Source organism: Brienomyrus brachyistius, chromosome 4 (assembly GCF_023856365.1).
Source record: "Brienomyrus brachyistius isolate T26 chromosome 4, BBRACH_0.4, whole genome shotgun sequence".
NCBI lineage: Eukaryota > Metazoa > Chordata > Actinopteri > Osteoglossiformes > Mormyridae > Brienomyrus > Brienomyrus brachyistius.
In genome coordinates this window covers 6,895,558-6,911,440 of record NC_064536.1, presented here as the reverse complement: position 1 = coordinate 6,911,440, position 15,883 = coordinate 6,895,558, and the positions used below count along the sequence as shown (strand labels likewise).

The 15,883-nt window shown below is 46.0% G+C and overlaps 1 protein-coding gene across 1 annotated transcript; it reads right to left on the bottom strand.

The window, feature by feature from the left end:
- Positions 1-3,566: 3,566 nt before the first annotated feature.
- Positions 3,567-9,482, bottom strand: LOC125740269 (vimentin-like). Its single transcript, XM_049011181.1, has 9 exons — positions 8,803-9,482; positions 8,414-8,474; positions 7,539-7,634; positions 6,461-6,622; positions 5,758-5,883; positions 5,003-5,223; positions 4,563-4,606; positions 4,366-4,451; positions 3,567-3,944 (listed from the first exon to the last, which is right to left on the bottom strand). Exons 1-9 carry the CDS (start codon positions 9,324-9,326, stop codon positions 3,909-3,911), a joined length of 1,356 nt encoding a protein of 451 aa, XP_048867138.1. The 5' UTR covers positions 9,327-9,482; the 3' UTR covers positions 3,567-3,908.
- Positions 9,483-15,883: the final 6,401 nt, after the last annotated feature.

Sequence of the window (15,883 nt, the reverse complement as noted above, 5' to 3'; positions counted from 1 at the left end):
AACCGTATATCAATTAATTATTAATAGTGCCAACAAAGACTATACGTGGTAAGAACTGGTAGCGTACAAAAGGTACAGTTCCTGTAATATTTTTTAATGGTTTGTCCTTGAACGCAGTCCCCCTGGTTGTTATTAACATGCTAGTCTTGTTGCCGGAATAATAAGCAATTTATTAGCAAAATGTAAGGCGAGAACAACCCTTGGGATGCCACTTAAAAGTGACATGTATGGTAACTGCGTCGGACGGCGAGTTGGGAACAATGTCAAAGCAACGGCAAAATTAGGAAGCTGGTGTGGAGCAGGGCGCTGGCAGACGCGCTGAGCGATACCCAAGGGTAGGCGGTCTAATCTCAGCGGTCGATGCAAACAGATTACACAACTCTAAAAAAAAACAGCGTGATTGCTCTTTGATCAGCGGCATGGAGATGGGCTGGGTGCAGAGTACTCACTAGTTCTGCTATACTCCTACCGCATTTAAAATTGGCTTCTTCACCAACTATATGAGTATAAATTAATGTTTCACGTTTTATGAGAAAAAAAATAATACTCTACATTAAAACACTGAGGACATGCTTCGTCAACAAAACCTGGAAATAATTTGCACTGACAACTCATTTTCGAGATCTTATGTTGGCTTGGTCTTCATCTGACCGCATGCGTCTCAAAAAGCAGTGATCGGCTTGGTCCATAGTAATTCATACTGATCATAGGTGCGGCCACAACTATCTCAGGCAAAAATCATGAAACCATAAGCATTGTCCAATCAGCACCCAGCCAACCAATAGGAAGTCCAGAACCATGTGACGCTTTACAATCAGAGCCTGTCCAGCCAATAGGAAGTTCCTAATCTTAAGCAGCTGTCCACATAGCACCGCTTCAGGCAGTAGGGGGGGGCTGTAGTACCATGGACAGCAGTCTCATCAGCATTATGACTGGAAAAAAAGAAACCATGAATCTCAGGAACCACAGAGCGGTTGACAAACAAAACCAGAATTGGGAAAAAGAAGCACTTCCGCACACATCCGCTGAGCCTACCGATTTGCGAAAAGCATCCAAGTGACACACACTCAGCAAAGGCCATAGGCAAAAACCCCGGAGCTCTTTAAGTTACAAGGTTTATTATTGTATATTTATGTACTATAACATGCATTTGTACGTGGATCCTAAAGAAATACGGGACGGTACACCCGTGATTTTAATTTGCAGAGTGGAGGGGGCTCCACATAGTACAGTTCGTCGAACTGGCGATGCGAAAATGCGGTACGAATCGCTAAATGATTTTAGCAAAACTATTTTTCAGGTGAAGTGAGACAAAAAATAGAAGGGTGTAGAACCGCTTAATGTGTCTAATCGTATGAATGTGTCTAATTGTATGCAATATTGTCGCAACATCTTACAGTTCCAGGTGCTGCCAGTGGAGGGCGGCCTTATAAAATGAATGTAAGAGCTGCACAGCTTTGGTCTATGGGCATGAATTAGGCTACTTGAAGTCGTACATGAGATGGAAAAGCTCCCATAGTGAACATAACATAAAAGAACATTTAGCTGTATGTCATTTTAATTTGTTTCATTGTATTATTTATTTTCTAGTTGCCGATTCAGTTTTACTTTAATGTGGGCTGAATTTTGGGATTAAAATGAACACTGTAAGCTTTCGACTGTAGGGTGAGCATCATGCACTAAGTGGACTGACCTGATTGGGCATGTTTCTGACTTGTTGGGGTGTGGCCATTCCACAGTTTCATACTTACTGTAAGACCAGTGGGGGGTGGGGGGGGGGTGGGGGTCTCGAAGCTGTTGTCTTATCAAGAGAATTGGGGCATGAAATGTTGGTTTTCAAATGCGCTTGAAGCATCGCGTCTGTTTCAGGATTCTGCGGTTCAGCATGAGTCACACGTCTTGTGACGGTCATGCCGTGTTATGGGGGGCAGAGAAGGGTGGCCTTTTGGACAAAGGATGCCACTCAGCGTTCTTGAGTGCCTGGGATTAACACATGGGACAGCGGAGTCAGAGCAAGACTTAACTATCGGGCTCTCTGTAAGCCTGACTTTTATGCTCCCGCATAAAACTACAGATAATGATTTTAACAACTGTCACATTACTGTCCTACATAAGACAACCATAATGCGAGAAAACACCCCCTGTCACCCAGACACATAGACACACACAGGACCACTTTATAACTTTATTTAATGACATTTTTAACCCCCCCCCCCCAATAAGTCAAATTGCACAGGGTCCTCTGGCTATGTCAATGTGTCTCTGCATACATACACATATTATGCATGTCAACTGCAGGCTGACAGGCTTCATTCAGCAGTGACCTAAAATCATGATATCAGCTCTTTCTCCCTCTCTCTCTCTCTCTCTCTCTCTCGTTCTCTCTGTACTCTTCTGTCTAGGGTTTAATTGCATTAGTTCACAATGCGTGCCTCATATTATCAGAACGATCTTTAATTATGTGACGGCTCGTCCCATCGATTGTCTTGGCTTTTCCCACGCCTCCTTGTATAGAGCGTTATGGCGTGCCCGTTAGATGACTCAGGCAGTAAAAACCCCTCAATCCATTCTATTCATCAGGCAGGAAAAAGTCTTTCTATCAGCTACTTAAGATTTTATTGCTAGCTGGATGAACATATTCACACTTCTGAGTTGTGGTCATGTGACAAAATGGTCTGATGATTATTGGTTGTTGCCAAATTCTTGGAACCGTTGCTGGTGATTTGATTTTAACGTCCTCTGTATGTCAGTGACCCACAAATTATGGATGTTAGGTTAACTGCCTGGGGAGAAAAGCACAGTAGGTTTTGCCCCAATTGTCCTAGAATCTGCCTCATTATTAAGATGCATCTGTAACTTTGATTAAAAAAAAAAAAAAAATCTTTATTGGACATCTTAATTGCCATTTGGATTAATCAAGCGGTATATTTTATTTCATTGCACCACAAACAAACCTTTTTTTATGCATCAAAATGTGAGCTTTCTGTTTGACATATAACCTATCCATCTATTTTCCAGAGCCTGTGTTGGAGGCTACAGGTACAAGGCAGGGAACAACCCAGGATGGGGCATCATCGCCTCACAGGGCACTGGGCGGGAACCCCACCATGACACGGAGAGAACATGCAAACTCCACACACATGGAACCCTGGCAGAGACTCACACCCTGGTCCCAGAGGTGTGAGCTATCGTGCCACCTGTACGTGGTTTTGTACTTGAGAACAGTCTGCATTTTATTTTAGGGCAAGACACCTTAGAATCTCGCTCCAGCTGCTCGACAGGCAAGTTGCAGAGTGTAACTCGATTAAATGTGCATCCTATGTGATTTGGCTATCAGGCAAGAGCGTGTCAGGGGGACAGCTGACTGAATAACAAATCTTTATTGTGCTGAATAAAGCCAGAGTTTCAAGAAGCCCAAAGCCCTATTTTTAGGCCGTAAAAGTCCCACACAAAGTGCATTATTTAGCTTCATTAGACCATCTGACTCCTTCCTCAAATAGACAGCTCAGAATTTTGTCTTGGATGATTCACACTAATAGAGGACAGTTACTTTAAAGAAACGGTGATGTTTTTTTCAAAGGTTTATTGGTGTACAGTTTGTTGTGCTCTGTGTGGCAACAAAAAGCTCTCAATGAAAATGTCTACTACCGCAGAAAATATTGCTGTTGTGTATTTGGTATTTATTCTGTGTCTGAATATAAATTTTGCTATAAGGATTGTTCTTCAAAGCTATAGTTCATGCCTACAGCACCTACACCTAACAGAAGGCACTTTAAAGCTTTTTCTGTGTTATTTCATCTTTAAAACGTAGTTTTCTTTCCTAGTTCTTGCTCTCCCTCTGGAAGTGCGTGTCCTCCATCGCTGCTTTTTCACAGTTGCCATCTCCTCGCGCTCCATGTGCCGAGGGGTCACTCCAGGTCATCGTGGGTCGACTCGTTGAGCACCTGTTCGGCGTCGAGGCGGGGGTGGGGAAGAGGGTTAGATGTTGGCTGGGAGGTCTACAGCAGCGAAGGCACAGACCTCCCCGGTTCCCTCCACCTTTTGTCCATGGCTCCTCTCATGTGTGTCACTCTCTAACCCACGCGCCCCAAATGTCACTCACTTATTTCTTTCACTTCCGCATTTCCGCAAATGGAAGAATCAAGACTCGGGAACAAATGGAAGATTGTCGTTTACAAATATCTGTCCTATTTTAAGTTTTTCAGCCTATGCATGCATATTTTTTTGCACAATCTGCGTGCTATTACACATTTATCATCACTGGTTGTTTTTTTAATCTGTGTATCATCTTGTAGACATCTGTATTCCGTTATTTTTTATCAGATTGGAGTTTCATCGTGATGGGGCCTGACGTGACGTCCTTACCTCACCATCTCTGGTCTCAATGGTCTTAATAACAACCTTCTTGGTTGTATAGCTGTCAATCATAGGCTTGGCCTCAACGATGGCATCTGTACGGACAGATAAGGTGGCGTGGTGACTCACGGAACAGTCCGTCCTCCGCTGGCACCATAAGAAATTAGCTTTAGCTTTAAATGAAATAGGACGCGGGGGAGAGGTACCTTTCAGGTTGAAAGCGGCAAAATTGGGCAGAGGAGTGCTGATGCTACGGGGGAAAGCAGAGAAGAGGAGAAGTGTAACTCGGAGAACGTGCTCTTTGTGTGCAGATATACTGCACATTCACAGCTATTAAAATGCAAAGAATCTCAAGTTTCACCACATTGATTAGGCTTCTAGAATGCATACTAAGTATAGTAACACAAAGTAACAAACAAATGAATGATTTTTACAATATTGCACTACATTATGCACTTATATGAGATTTCTGACTGCAAGCATTGAAAAGCAATGCTCATCCATGATCTTGCACCGTCTTTTCCTGTACAGGGTAGTGGAGATAATGTGATTTTCGTATTTTATAATCTATTTGCTGGCGATTTTCTTTTGCGTTGATGCACCAACAACCTATATTCACAGCATTATGCTCAGTGTATGACCTCACCGGTTTTCCTCGCCCTCCAGCAGCTTCCTGTAGGTGGCGATCTCAATATCCAGCGCCATCTTGACGTTGAGCAGGTCCTGGTACTCGCGCAGGTGGCGCGCCATCTCGTCCTTCATGTTGTGGATGTCCTCCTCCAGACGCGCGATGGTGTCCTGGTAGTTATTGGCCTCCATGGAGAAGTTCTCCTCCACCTCCCTCATTTGACGCTCCAGGGATTTGTTCTAGTAGTCGATGGGTATTTGGGGCATTAAAGTTTAGGGTTAGGGGTGGGACCCTGCCTTTAGATTGTACCACGGTTGCCAAGTTGTGGGTGTCTCGATCTTCACTAATGCTAATCGTTAGCATCCTGTGCTATGACTGTTTTACGTTCGACACTGAACTGAGCTTAGCTGCAGTTTCTACCCCATGTGAGTATCGCCAAATAACAGCACCTGGCAAAGTGATCCTAACATATTTGAATCCGAATAAATGTTTCTAAAGACTGGAGATTGTAATACACGCGTATCTGAATACGGTTTGTCACACTTCTGTCATTTAGAGTTTAAATTTAATAGAAAATGATCACACACCGATCACTATAACCAGGGGGCATTTCTCGCATTTGAACCTTTGGGGCCCGAATGAAATACGAGATGCTAAATCCCTCCACCTCACCCTAGGGTATAGAAGCACCTATGACTGCGACAAAAAAATGCAAATCTTTGGGAGCCTCTGCTCCAGGAAAACGGCAGCGGGATGGGAGGGGGGGCACTCACCATCCCCTTGAGGGCGTCCACCTCGCAGGTGAGCGTCTGCACCTGCCGCCGGTAGTCGTTGGCCTCCTGCTTGGCCTGCCGGATGGCCTCCGCGTTGCGGGCCGCTGCCTCAGAGAGATCGTTGTACTGTGGATGAGAAGGAGGTGAAAGTTTGGGAGGGGAAGGGGGCACCAGCATGGTCTCTGCCTGCCTTAAGGCTGCTGTAGTTAATGAGTTTAATGGGTCAACCATATAACCAGCAGCATTGTGAAAAATAAGAGCACATAGAGAATTGGTATTTGATATGCTTTTTAATGGCAAAAAACTGAAAACAGCAATGTTCATATTGAACATGCACAATAAATTGACATTCAAAAGAAGGCTGTCAGCTCTGTGTCAGGGCCATATGTCTGACAGGCTGATGCAGGGAGGAGAAGGAGAGAACAGGAGGAAGAGAGTAAAAGTGAGCAGGGGTGTATAGAGGGGCGGGGTCAAGGGGGCACTGGCCCAAGCTGAAAGCTGATTGGCCCCCGGAGTGCCCGCCTCCCCTGTCACCGATTCAAAACATGTCATTGGCTAATGATAAGGGTTTGTATGAATTATGCCTCCCAGCTTAAGAAAATAGGAATTGCCCCTGAGAGTAAAACAAAAATGACAGAGTGGAATGGAGAGATGAGAGACCAGAGAATAAAAAATGGGGCAACAGAGGAAAAGAGTAGCTCACCTTGGACTTGTACCAGTCCTCAGACTCCTGCAGGTTCTTGGCTGCCAGGTTCTCATACTGCACCCGGACATCACGCAGAGCGGTGGTCAGATCGGGCTTGACCACCTCCATGTCCATCTGCACGTGCTGGTCCTGTACCTGGGTCTGCATCTCAGCCAGTTCCTGTGCAGGGGTAGGGGCAAGGTTGAGGGCAGCTCAGCTCAGCTCATCCCAGCCCCTCTGAGAGGGGGTCTACCACCTTCTGCACCAGCACCAAGGGGGAACTCAGCTTAGCCAGTGCCAAATGCGGTGTGAGGAAAGTTGGGGCAGGAGCGGGCATGGTGGAATGGGGAGTGGGCGGAGCATTGTCAGGCATGGGTGTGGTGTAGGGAGCGGGCGGAGCATTGTCAGGCAAGGGTGTGGTTTGAGGAGTGGGCGGAGCATTGTCAGGCATGGGTGTGGTGTAGGGAGTGGGCGGAGCATTGTCAGGCAAGGGTGTGGTTTGAGGAGTGGGCGGAGCATTGTCAGGCATGGGTGTGGTGTAGGGAGTGGGCGGAGCATTGTCAAGCATGGGTGTGGTGTGGGGAGTGGGCGGAGCATTGTCAGGCATGGGTGTAGTGTGGGGAGTGGGCGGAGCATTGTCAGGCATGGGCATGGTGGTATTGGGAGTGGGCAGAGCATTGTCAGGCATGGGCGTGGTGTGGGGAGTGGGCGGAGCATTGTCAGGCATGGGTGTGGTGTGGGGAGTGGGCAGAGCATCGTCAGGCATGGGTGTGGTGTTGGGAGTGGGCAGAGCATTGTCAGGCATGGGTGTGGTGTGGGGAGTAGGTAGAGCATTGTCAGGCATGGGTGTGGTGTGGGGAGTAGGCAGAGCATTGTCAGGCATGGGCATGGTGTAGGGAGTGGGCGGAGCATTTCCAGGCATGGGCATGGTGTGGCAAGTGGGAGGAGCATGGTCAGACATGGGTGTGGTGTACGGAGTGAGTGACGCATTGTCATGGTTTGGAAGGGGTGTGGTTAGCCTGGAGGGGGCAGGTTAGAGCAGGGAGGGTCCAAGGTGGGGAAGAGCTAGCATGAAGGAGGTGTTTCAATGGCCTACCTCATCATGGAGCTTCTTCAGAAAGATTATTTCATCCTGCAGAGACTCCACCTTGCGCTCCAGGTCCAGGCGGGCCAGGGAAGCATTGTCCACATCCTGCATGACAGAGACAAGGAAGGGATGCCGTCAATGATCACTTACATCACACCCCTGACTATCACATTCCTCCATTTTGCTACAAACTTCACAGGTACTGTTCACTGAAAATGTCAGAATAAAGACACCAGAAGCAGATAAGCGCCAGTTAACTGGTTCATATAAGCCCCGCCCTGCACTGCCCTGGCCACGCCCCCTGTTTTTTCTTTGCACTGTTACCCCTGACCAGACACCAGTGTGCAATTTTCGAAAATCCTGGGTTTCATAAGACCAGTGCCAGTTATACTGTGACTCTGGATGAGCTCACAGTTGTTCCTTGTAAACAATCCTCCAGGATGACTGCCCAGTATAGCTGACTGCTCTCCCCTGTACAGCTGACTGCTCTCCCCTGTACAGCTGACTGCAACCACCCGGGAAATATTTTTTTTAAAAAAGGACTTATGGTTGGGTTTCATTCGTTGCTTTACTCGACTATTAAACTTTCAATTTTCTTGTATAAGTCAGTAGTAAGCCTATCTGAGTAGGTTCTGAGTCCTGTTCTGTACTTCTTTTTTTAATTCTTGAAAACATTTCACCTCTAAATACGTCAGTAGTTTGGGGGTTCTTTTCTTGTAAACACCTAAATAAATATTCACACATCACCAGAGTAAACCAGAAAATACTCGTGCTAGAGGCAGTCTACGAGAATAGCCCTTTAACTAATCAAGTTAGCGATCTTCGCCGTACCTCAGTTTAGCGGGGATTTAGATAACCGCTGCCACTTTGTGACGCCGTCATACCTGTCTGAAGCTCTGCATGGTATTTTCAGCCTCCTCACGTTGAATCACTTCCTCCTGCAGCCTAAAGCAAAGCAAAAGGCAGTTACGATCCCAGGGCCGCTTTAAAAGTCGAGTCAGAAATTCTAATACGTCCCGAGTGTAAATAACGTATTGTATAATGATTTAGATAGCAATAACAATAATTATTATTCCTAAACATTCTTTAGCCTTCGTCATCTAAAAAACAGCCCCACAAATTAATATATCTAAATGAATTAAATGCAGGTACTAATAGTATTTGTGCAGTCAGACGCGATCATTTATCATAGACCTGCATATACTTCGTGCGCTTCTGTATAACTACAGCTGCAGAGCACACACAAAAGTTTGGTAAAGAGAAAAGTCAGTACTTCTCTTTAATTCTTTCGATGTCCTCGACCAGGTTGTCCCGGTCCACTTCCACCCTGGCCTTTTCGTTGGTGAGCTGGTCCACCTGTCGCCGTAGCTCCCGCATCTCCTCCTCGTAGAGGTCCCCTATGCGGGACGTGCCCTTTCCCCGGAGCTGCTCCAGTTCTCCATGCAGGATCTTATTCTGCTGTTCCAGGAATCGAACCTTCTCAATGTAGCTGGCGAACCTGTCGTTCAGGTGCTGCATCTGCGCCTTCTCGTTGGTGCGGTTGGTCTTGAACTCGGTGTTGATGGCATCGGCGATGGTGAAGTCGATACTTTCGGAGGCGAGCTTGGGCAGCGGCGCGCTGCTGCGCAGCCTGGAGGAGCTGGAGGCGTAGATGGTCGGGGGTGCGGATAAATTCCAGGACCCCCTGGAGCGCACCGGGCCGGAGTAACTGCGGCTAGAAATGCTGGACCGAACCGTGACGGGCTTATCGCCGCCGAACATCTTCTTGTAAGAAGATTGCGTTTTCCTGTAAGCCATTTTGTAATCCTTTGCTCTTCTGAAAAAGGTAGAAAAGTTTTCTGTCGTATGGTCCTCTACTCAAACGCACCAACGATCCCCTTGGTTGCCCGAAGAAGGACGATTCGCAGGAAGAAGTCGCCTTTATAGTCATAACCCAGCGGGGTGTTTGAGTGGCATGAAGAGGAGCCTGTTATCTGGTCCTGGGCGACTTCGGAGCTGAGAGTGCTTAATCCCCACCTTCTCATAGCCCTGTAGACCCAACCCCCTGCACACGTTATCTGCGAAATAAGTGCATATTCATTTATCTGAAGTAGGAGTAACCGGGAGGTTAGTTGAAGCATAACTGATGGACGGGGCTGTTTTGGTGCTCATCAGCTGCAGATATCCATTAGTCTCCGACGTACAATCGGATTTAATATTTCAGCTTAAGATGGAAGAAGTAATTTCTTTCAAATGAATTAAAAATGCAGCGTGCAGTTACGATGCAATATTGAATATGAGTTGTCATTTTGCAAAGGATAATAAATATATGCATTGTTTTCTGATAAACATTTGGGATCAATTAATGCATAATGCACGCGCTCTTCTGATTTAGAAAAGTTCCTGATCATATATTGTCTAACACTGTCGTAACTTGGTACCATGGAGACGGGTGTAAACATTGCAGTCTTGGGTATTTTGAGGTTTCCTGCCACTAACAGAAGTTAAGTACCCGGCGACAAACCTAAACTTATTTGTGATGTCACCTAGCAACTCGGTTATTTCCCCTCTGTTACTAGAATGCAGTGAAATCGCACCAGGCGTTAAAGAGGAATGGCGCAACTATTTTCACTGCAGCTGTCATGATGGAATCGCAAGTCAGAGGGTACGCTGCAAAAAAGACGAAATTAACAGTGCAAAGTCATTGTAGTTTATACGTGGTTGACACCTTTTTCAATGGCAGAATTGCTGGCAGAAACACAACCGATTGAAATACGCTCCAAGGCACCCATGTGAGATTCCTCTTAATGCGCTATTGTGGAGATAACGCAACTTTTACCGCTGTTGCAATAATATAGCATAAAATGGCCCGTTCATCATTAATGCTTAGCTTTTTTGCTCTTCACGGTTGTGTGTTTTGTGTCCTCTGTTTGCTGGCCAAAGTGATATAATGGAAATGAAATAAAAACCAGACCGTTTTCCAGAGGTGCAAAATCTCATAAATACTGCACTGCAGAAGTAAATAGCATCTGTACTGCTGAAGAGGTCACTCCAGCAACCGGTTTAATAAAGTCCATTCATCAAAAACAGTTACACGCAGTCAGCTAAAATAAGCAACAATATGCTTAAATAAAACACCAGTCACTGTATTTTCAATAGCTGGTGAAAGATAGGAAAAGTCTTTCCCAGAAATTCATACAAAGTGTCCCCTTTAGAATCTGTATGGACTTATGTCGGAAACTGTGCTGCTAAGCTGCTTTTATACAATGGTAACTCAAAACAGGCTTCAGTGAAATTGCCTGCTCTGCGTTTCAGGCTGCATCAGAGTAAGTCATTTTCTCATTTAAAGTTAAATCTCTATGATGTCCCGGCAGAAAGTGCATGCAGATTTATTTATTTATTTATCTTTTAACGAGGCTTTATTGTTTGAGGATCCAGATCAAACTGAACTGGAATCAGGCCACTGAAGACGTTTTCGGCCCGTGTTTTACGGTCTTTCGCCCGCCAAATTTCGATCTCAGCGTTTCAAATGGTTCTTCACCTTCAGATAAATCCATGCCATGTTTTTTGTTTTTGCAGAAGGGAAACCACAGGGCCACGAACTGCTCATGCCCGCGAGGGAGAGTCGGCGTGCAGTGAGATGCAGTGCCCGTCCAGTCGCCGCATGCACAAATTAATCCTTGCATTATGGTCCGGTTCAAATGGGGTCATCATAGTAAGATGGGGAGTCCAGAGGAAACGGACTTTGCCTCCAACTAGTAGTTGTCTATCAGACCTCTGCAGTGTTTATTTATCCATCTAAGCCATGTGTCTAACCCCTTGTCACTCAGAAGCATTCTTCAGCAGCCCTGTGCCAGACGACCCTGGGAGACATATCAGGGGTCTTGGCCAGTCACCGATCTTTGACTTGCCCCTTCTCCCTCCCTCCCTTATTCGCCTGGCAACTTCGCTGCCGTCGCTGGCACAGGTCCTGCCTCGGGTCTGCTCCACTTCCTCCATGCAGTCCCCGAATGAAGTTTCACTTCGAACCACTGTAGAGAGAGTGGCACGGCTGGCGGTGTGAGGTCACTTCCTCTTTCAAATGTATCAACCCAACCACCCACCCCCCCCCCAGTGTGCCAGCCACAGAGCTCTATCTAATTGCAAGAAATTCTTCAATAAAGTGAAAATGATGTGGATTTCTTATTCATTTTTACACGGAATTATAACATCGCTAGATATCAAACAGGATATCAACGCTGAAACTCGGTCTTAATAAATGTTTTCCAGAATGTGCTTCTCATGTATTAGCAGAATGAAGTACCCTAATTTTTATGTGTCCAAGGGTCCCTGTTAAGTGGAGGCCCCCTGAATCTGCCAGGATATCCACACCTCTCTGACACCCCAGTGTGCAGTAACGATGATTAAAGAAGCCAGCCTTGGAGCAGAGGCTTATCAACTGGCCTTACCAAAGCCACTTGGGGAGCCGGATTGAGGTCCAGACCACATGGTACTCCGCGCAAAAGCGATTGGCTACTTCCATGCTGTTCGTCCAATTACACGTGTCAGATGAACCTTTCAGTGTAAGGTTCATGACAGATTGGCGTCCTATCGAATGTGCTGGAGCAGGCTGCTGGACTGCTGGCTGCACTGCTGCGGGGGCACTTGGCTTGGGCAGAGCATCCTAGGGAGGCAGGACCAGGCAGCTATGCGGAAAGGGCAGACTGACTGAGATGGAGGTCAGGGGTGGAACTGAGCAGGAAGTGGCAGGGTCATGGCAGTTACCGGGCCGACGGCCAGTGGTGATCTCCGTAGGCAGCAGTGGAGTGAGATCAACCAGTTAATTTACCATCTCCACCATCCTCTGCTCTGGTGTCCATTGAGGTCGATCACGCTCTGCTCACAGGTGAGACCGTAACCTAGAATTCGAATCGGCTATTAGTCGACCATTTACCTTGAAAACTCTACGAAGCGTGGCCACTGAGCTAAGATGCTTTCCCCGACAGCTTGGCAGGTAAATTCATGCTGACGTTTGGCAGAATGAATGGATGAAAAACTCTAATAGAATTAATGTCAATATGTACTCACAGACACATTCAGGCTGTGATATGAGAATGAAATTTTGGACAAAAATTTGGTAGCGGTTTTTTTTTCAGCTTTATGGTAGATAGAACGGACCCATTTTTACTTGCCATAATAATAATATGTGCTGATTTCAATATTTAATAGTGATGAACCTGAGTAAAATTGTACATCCACTATTAATGCACTAAAATCCCCCTCCCTCTCCCCCCCAGGCTTCAGGGCTGGCCAGTGGTGATCTGAATGTTGCAATAAAAGGCCTTCAGCCTCAAGATTGTACAAAGAGCTATAAAGGACAATACTCAGCACTTCTGGGGGGTGGGTAGGAAGCCACGTCCCTGACTCATCACCTCTGCCCGGGCAGAGTCATTTCAGCTGGCAGAGGTACCCCCACCCCCCCCCCCCCCCCGACCCAAGCCCAGAGGTGCAGTTTTTTCCCGTGATCAGCAGGCCCCAAGCTACCCGACACTGCGCAGTGAGAGGGAACGACGGCCATCTGGTCGATCAGGATCTTTATTACCACACGACTGAGGCTGGTGGAAATTATTATTGGCACGGAGCGACAACAGAAAACTAACGATTAGGGCATAACACGGAGGAAGCAGAAATACGAGACGCAAGATACACAGCAGAGAGGTGTAAATGCAAGGTAAATGATTAATATGGCAGTTTGCGCAGATTCTAGATTGTGTGCAGTGCAGAACGCTAACGCAGACATCACACATCTAGACATATGCATGACAGACACGGGACATATATAACATGCAATTATTATGTGCGAGCAGGTTGTCAGGGGGTCTGTGCTGATGCGAATGTAAACTTTGAAACGGTGCAAATGTTGCAGTATTGTGAGATTGCAAGCAGATTGAGCTGTCAAGGAGTCTGATTGCACGGGGGCATAAGCTGTTCTCGAAGCGTGTTGCTTTTGTGGAGACTGATCTGTGTGGTACACTAGAGGGAAGCAGCTGAAATGGACCATGCGCGGGAGGTGAGGGGTCCTCCATAATCCGTTTGGCACGTTTACCCATAATCCTTTTGGCACATTTAGTGGTGCCAAATGAAATACAGATAGAAATTAACAGAGTTCTGCAGACTCCGGGACACTCTGAACAAAATCTGTGCCACTAAAGAGATCTCCTGTTGTGTTCATTTCAGACATACGTTCCAAAATCCCTAGATATATTCGCTTAGAATCATTTATGAGTCTATTAACAATGCATTAAAAATTGCAATATATTTATATTTAAGGGTCTTTCGTCCTTCAATTTCCATATTAGGATATTCACCAAACCTGGGACTGTCAACCAGGACACAGGCTTTTGCAAGTATAACTTGACACAGGAAAGACAATCTTTAACAATTCCAGTAAGTCATTTGTGATGGTCTGAGTGAAAAACCCAATAGGATAAAATTATCAAATGGAAAATAACAGACTACCGCCTCGACCAAAAGTGGGGGCAGGGGTGATGGTCCTGGAAATGAGGATTTAAAATATCGGCTGAGGACAAACGGTAAGGGCTAGAGCCACCGCTGGGATCTTTTCGGTGGTCACATCGATGGCCGGTCGTGGGAAACATCTCCAGTATCGCTTGCAGCAATGTGGCCGGCTTCCACATCAGGAAATCGGGAGTTGAATTTCTCAGGCTTTCTCTGTAAGGGAGGACGGCGTCTGTAACATGCATATGTGACGCAGGTCTTTACCCACATATGAATATGTTTGAATCCGCTTCACTTAAAATGCACCGAAGTGTGAGAATGTCGGTCTGTGTGTGTGAGCCTACGTGTGGCCATGCGGCCGCGTGCCTGTCCCAGGTTACCTAGGTGACGTCACACGCTGATGTCATTCGTCTGACTCGCGCTCCTTGCTTACATACAGGAGTAAATTCAATCAGGCCTGAGGGTAAATTGGCAGATCCAGGCATCCCTGCGGTGGTTCTGTTCCTTTGCTTGTTGGTAGTTTGACACACACACACACACACATAATTTTATGTAGACCTGGGCCCCTTTAAATACTGGGCCCCCGTCCAACACCCCTGCCTTGTTTAAACCTTTCGCACATGTACACACCCAATTTAGACACAATCCCGACCTTTTTATCCTGTTTTATATTTGTATTATACTGTACATGTATTGTGTTCCGCTTGTATCATACCTGTATTCCATAATTTATTTTGTATTATATTGTATTTATTGTTTTATGTTGTATACTTTATTTTTGGCATTTTAAAGCTCTGTCTTTTAGTTCTGCAAAGTCAGGACTTTGTCTTGGTGCAGCAATTTCCTCTGAGATGAATAAAGTCTTATTTTGTCTTACCTTTCTTCATGCTGCTCTGTCCTGAAAAGACGGGTGACACGTAAATTCACCTCCCGCACTCGTCCGTCTGTCCGCCGTCCGCTTTCTCGGTCAGGCCATAATCGACCTGCATTTCAACCTGTAACTGTCTGTCCTATCAGAGTCCATGAAGGATGCATGATTCATTTATAATTAACCAATCGAATTAGCTGATTAATTAGTGAATGGGAATATATAGGTTTGCATTTGCAGCTGGTACAGGGAATTCTTTATCCGTAACATGTTTTCTTCCTCATATGGCTTTTCCATGATGTAGTGAACAGATGTAAAGAATAAATGTTTGCAGATCTGTAGGGCCTCATTCTGTATAGACACCTTTAAAGGCCAGTACTTTTAATGAGCCATATTTTCCATATTCGGAGTAGGCTGTGCTCCGCTCTCCTGGCTGTTAATTAATACAGCATGATCCATAACCTGGAAAGCGAACAGTGAAAGGTAATATACCGTTTAACCAGAAGGCATCGTTAATGTCGTTACCCTGGAAACCAGGCTATTCACACCGTGTGCGTTTACCCTAACCCTACCAGCGTCCATGGCTGAGCCTTCTGTCCTGCCTGACTCCACCCCCCCAGGTCCTCATTTGTCCTCTCCCCCAATCCCCCCCCCCCCCCCCCCCACAGGACTCAGCACTCACAGTACTGTCCAGGAGTCTTAGGTCGCCAAAGAAAATCAATTTTAACGCAATTTATCTGGGCAGAGAGTACATGTTTGCCAGGAAAAGACTAACTGATTAACTTTAAATTATAAATAAACAGTAGTATAATAAAATGTAATGTGAATTTCTCCAAAAAGTTCCTGATGACTCTGCTGGCTGGACGACCACTGCTTTGGATGCCAAACCTCTGCTCTGGGGTGCCATGTGTTTGCTAAATTTCAGCACCGCTTAATTAATTAACTTAATTAGTTCATTTACTTCGTGAGGTACCGACTGGCTAAACGGGGTGTGCTAGTGGTCCTGTTC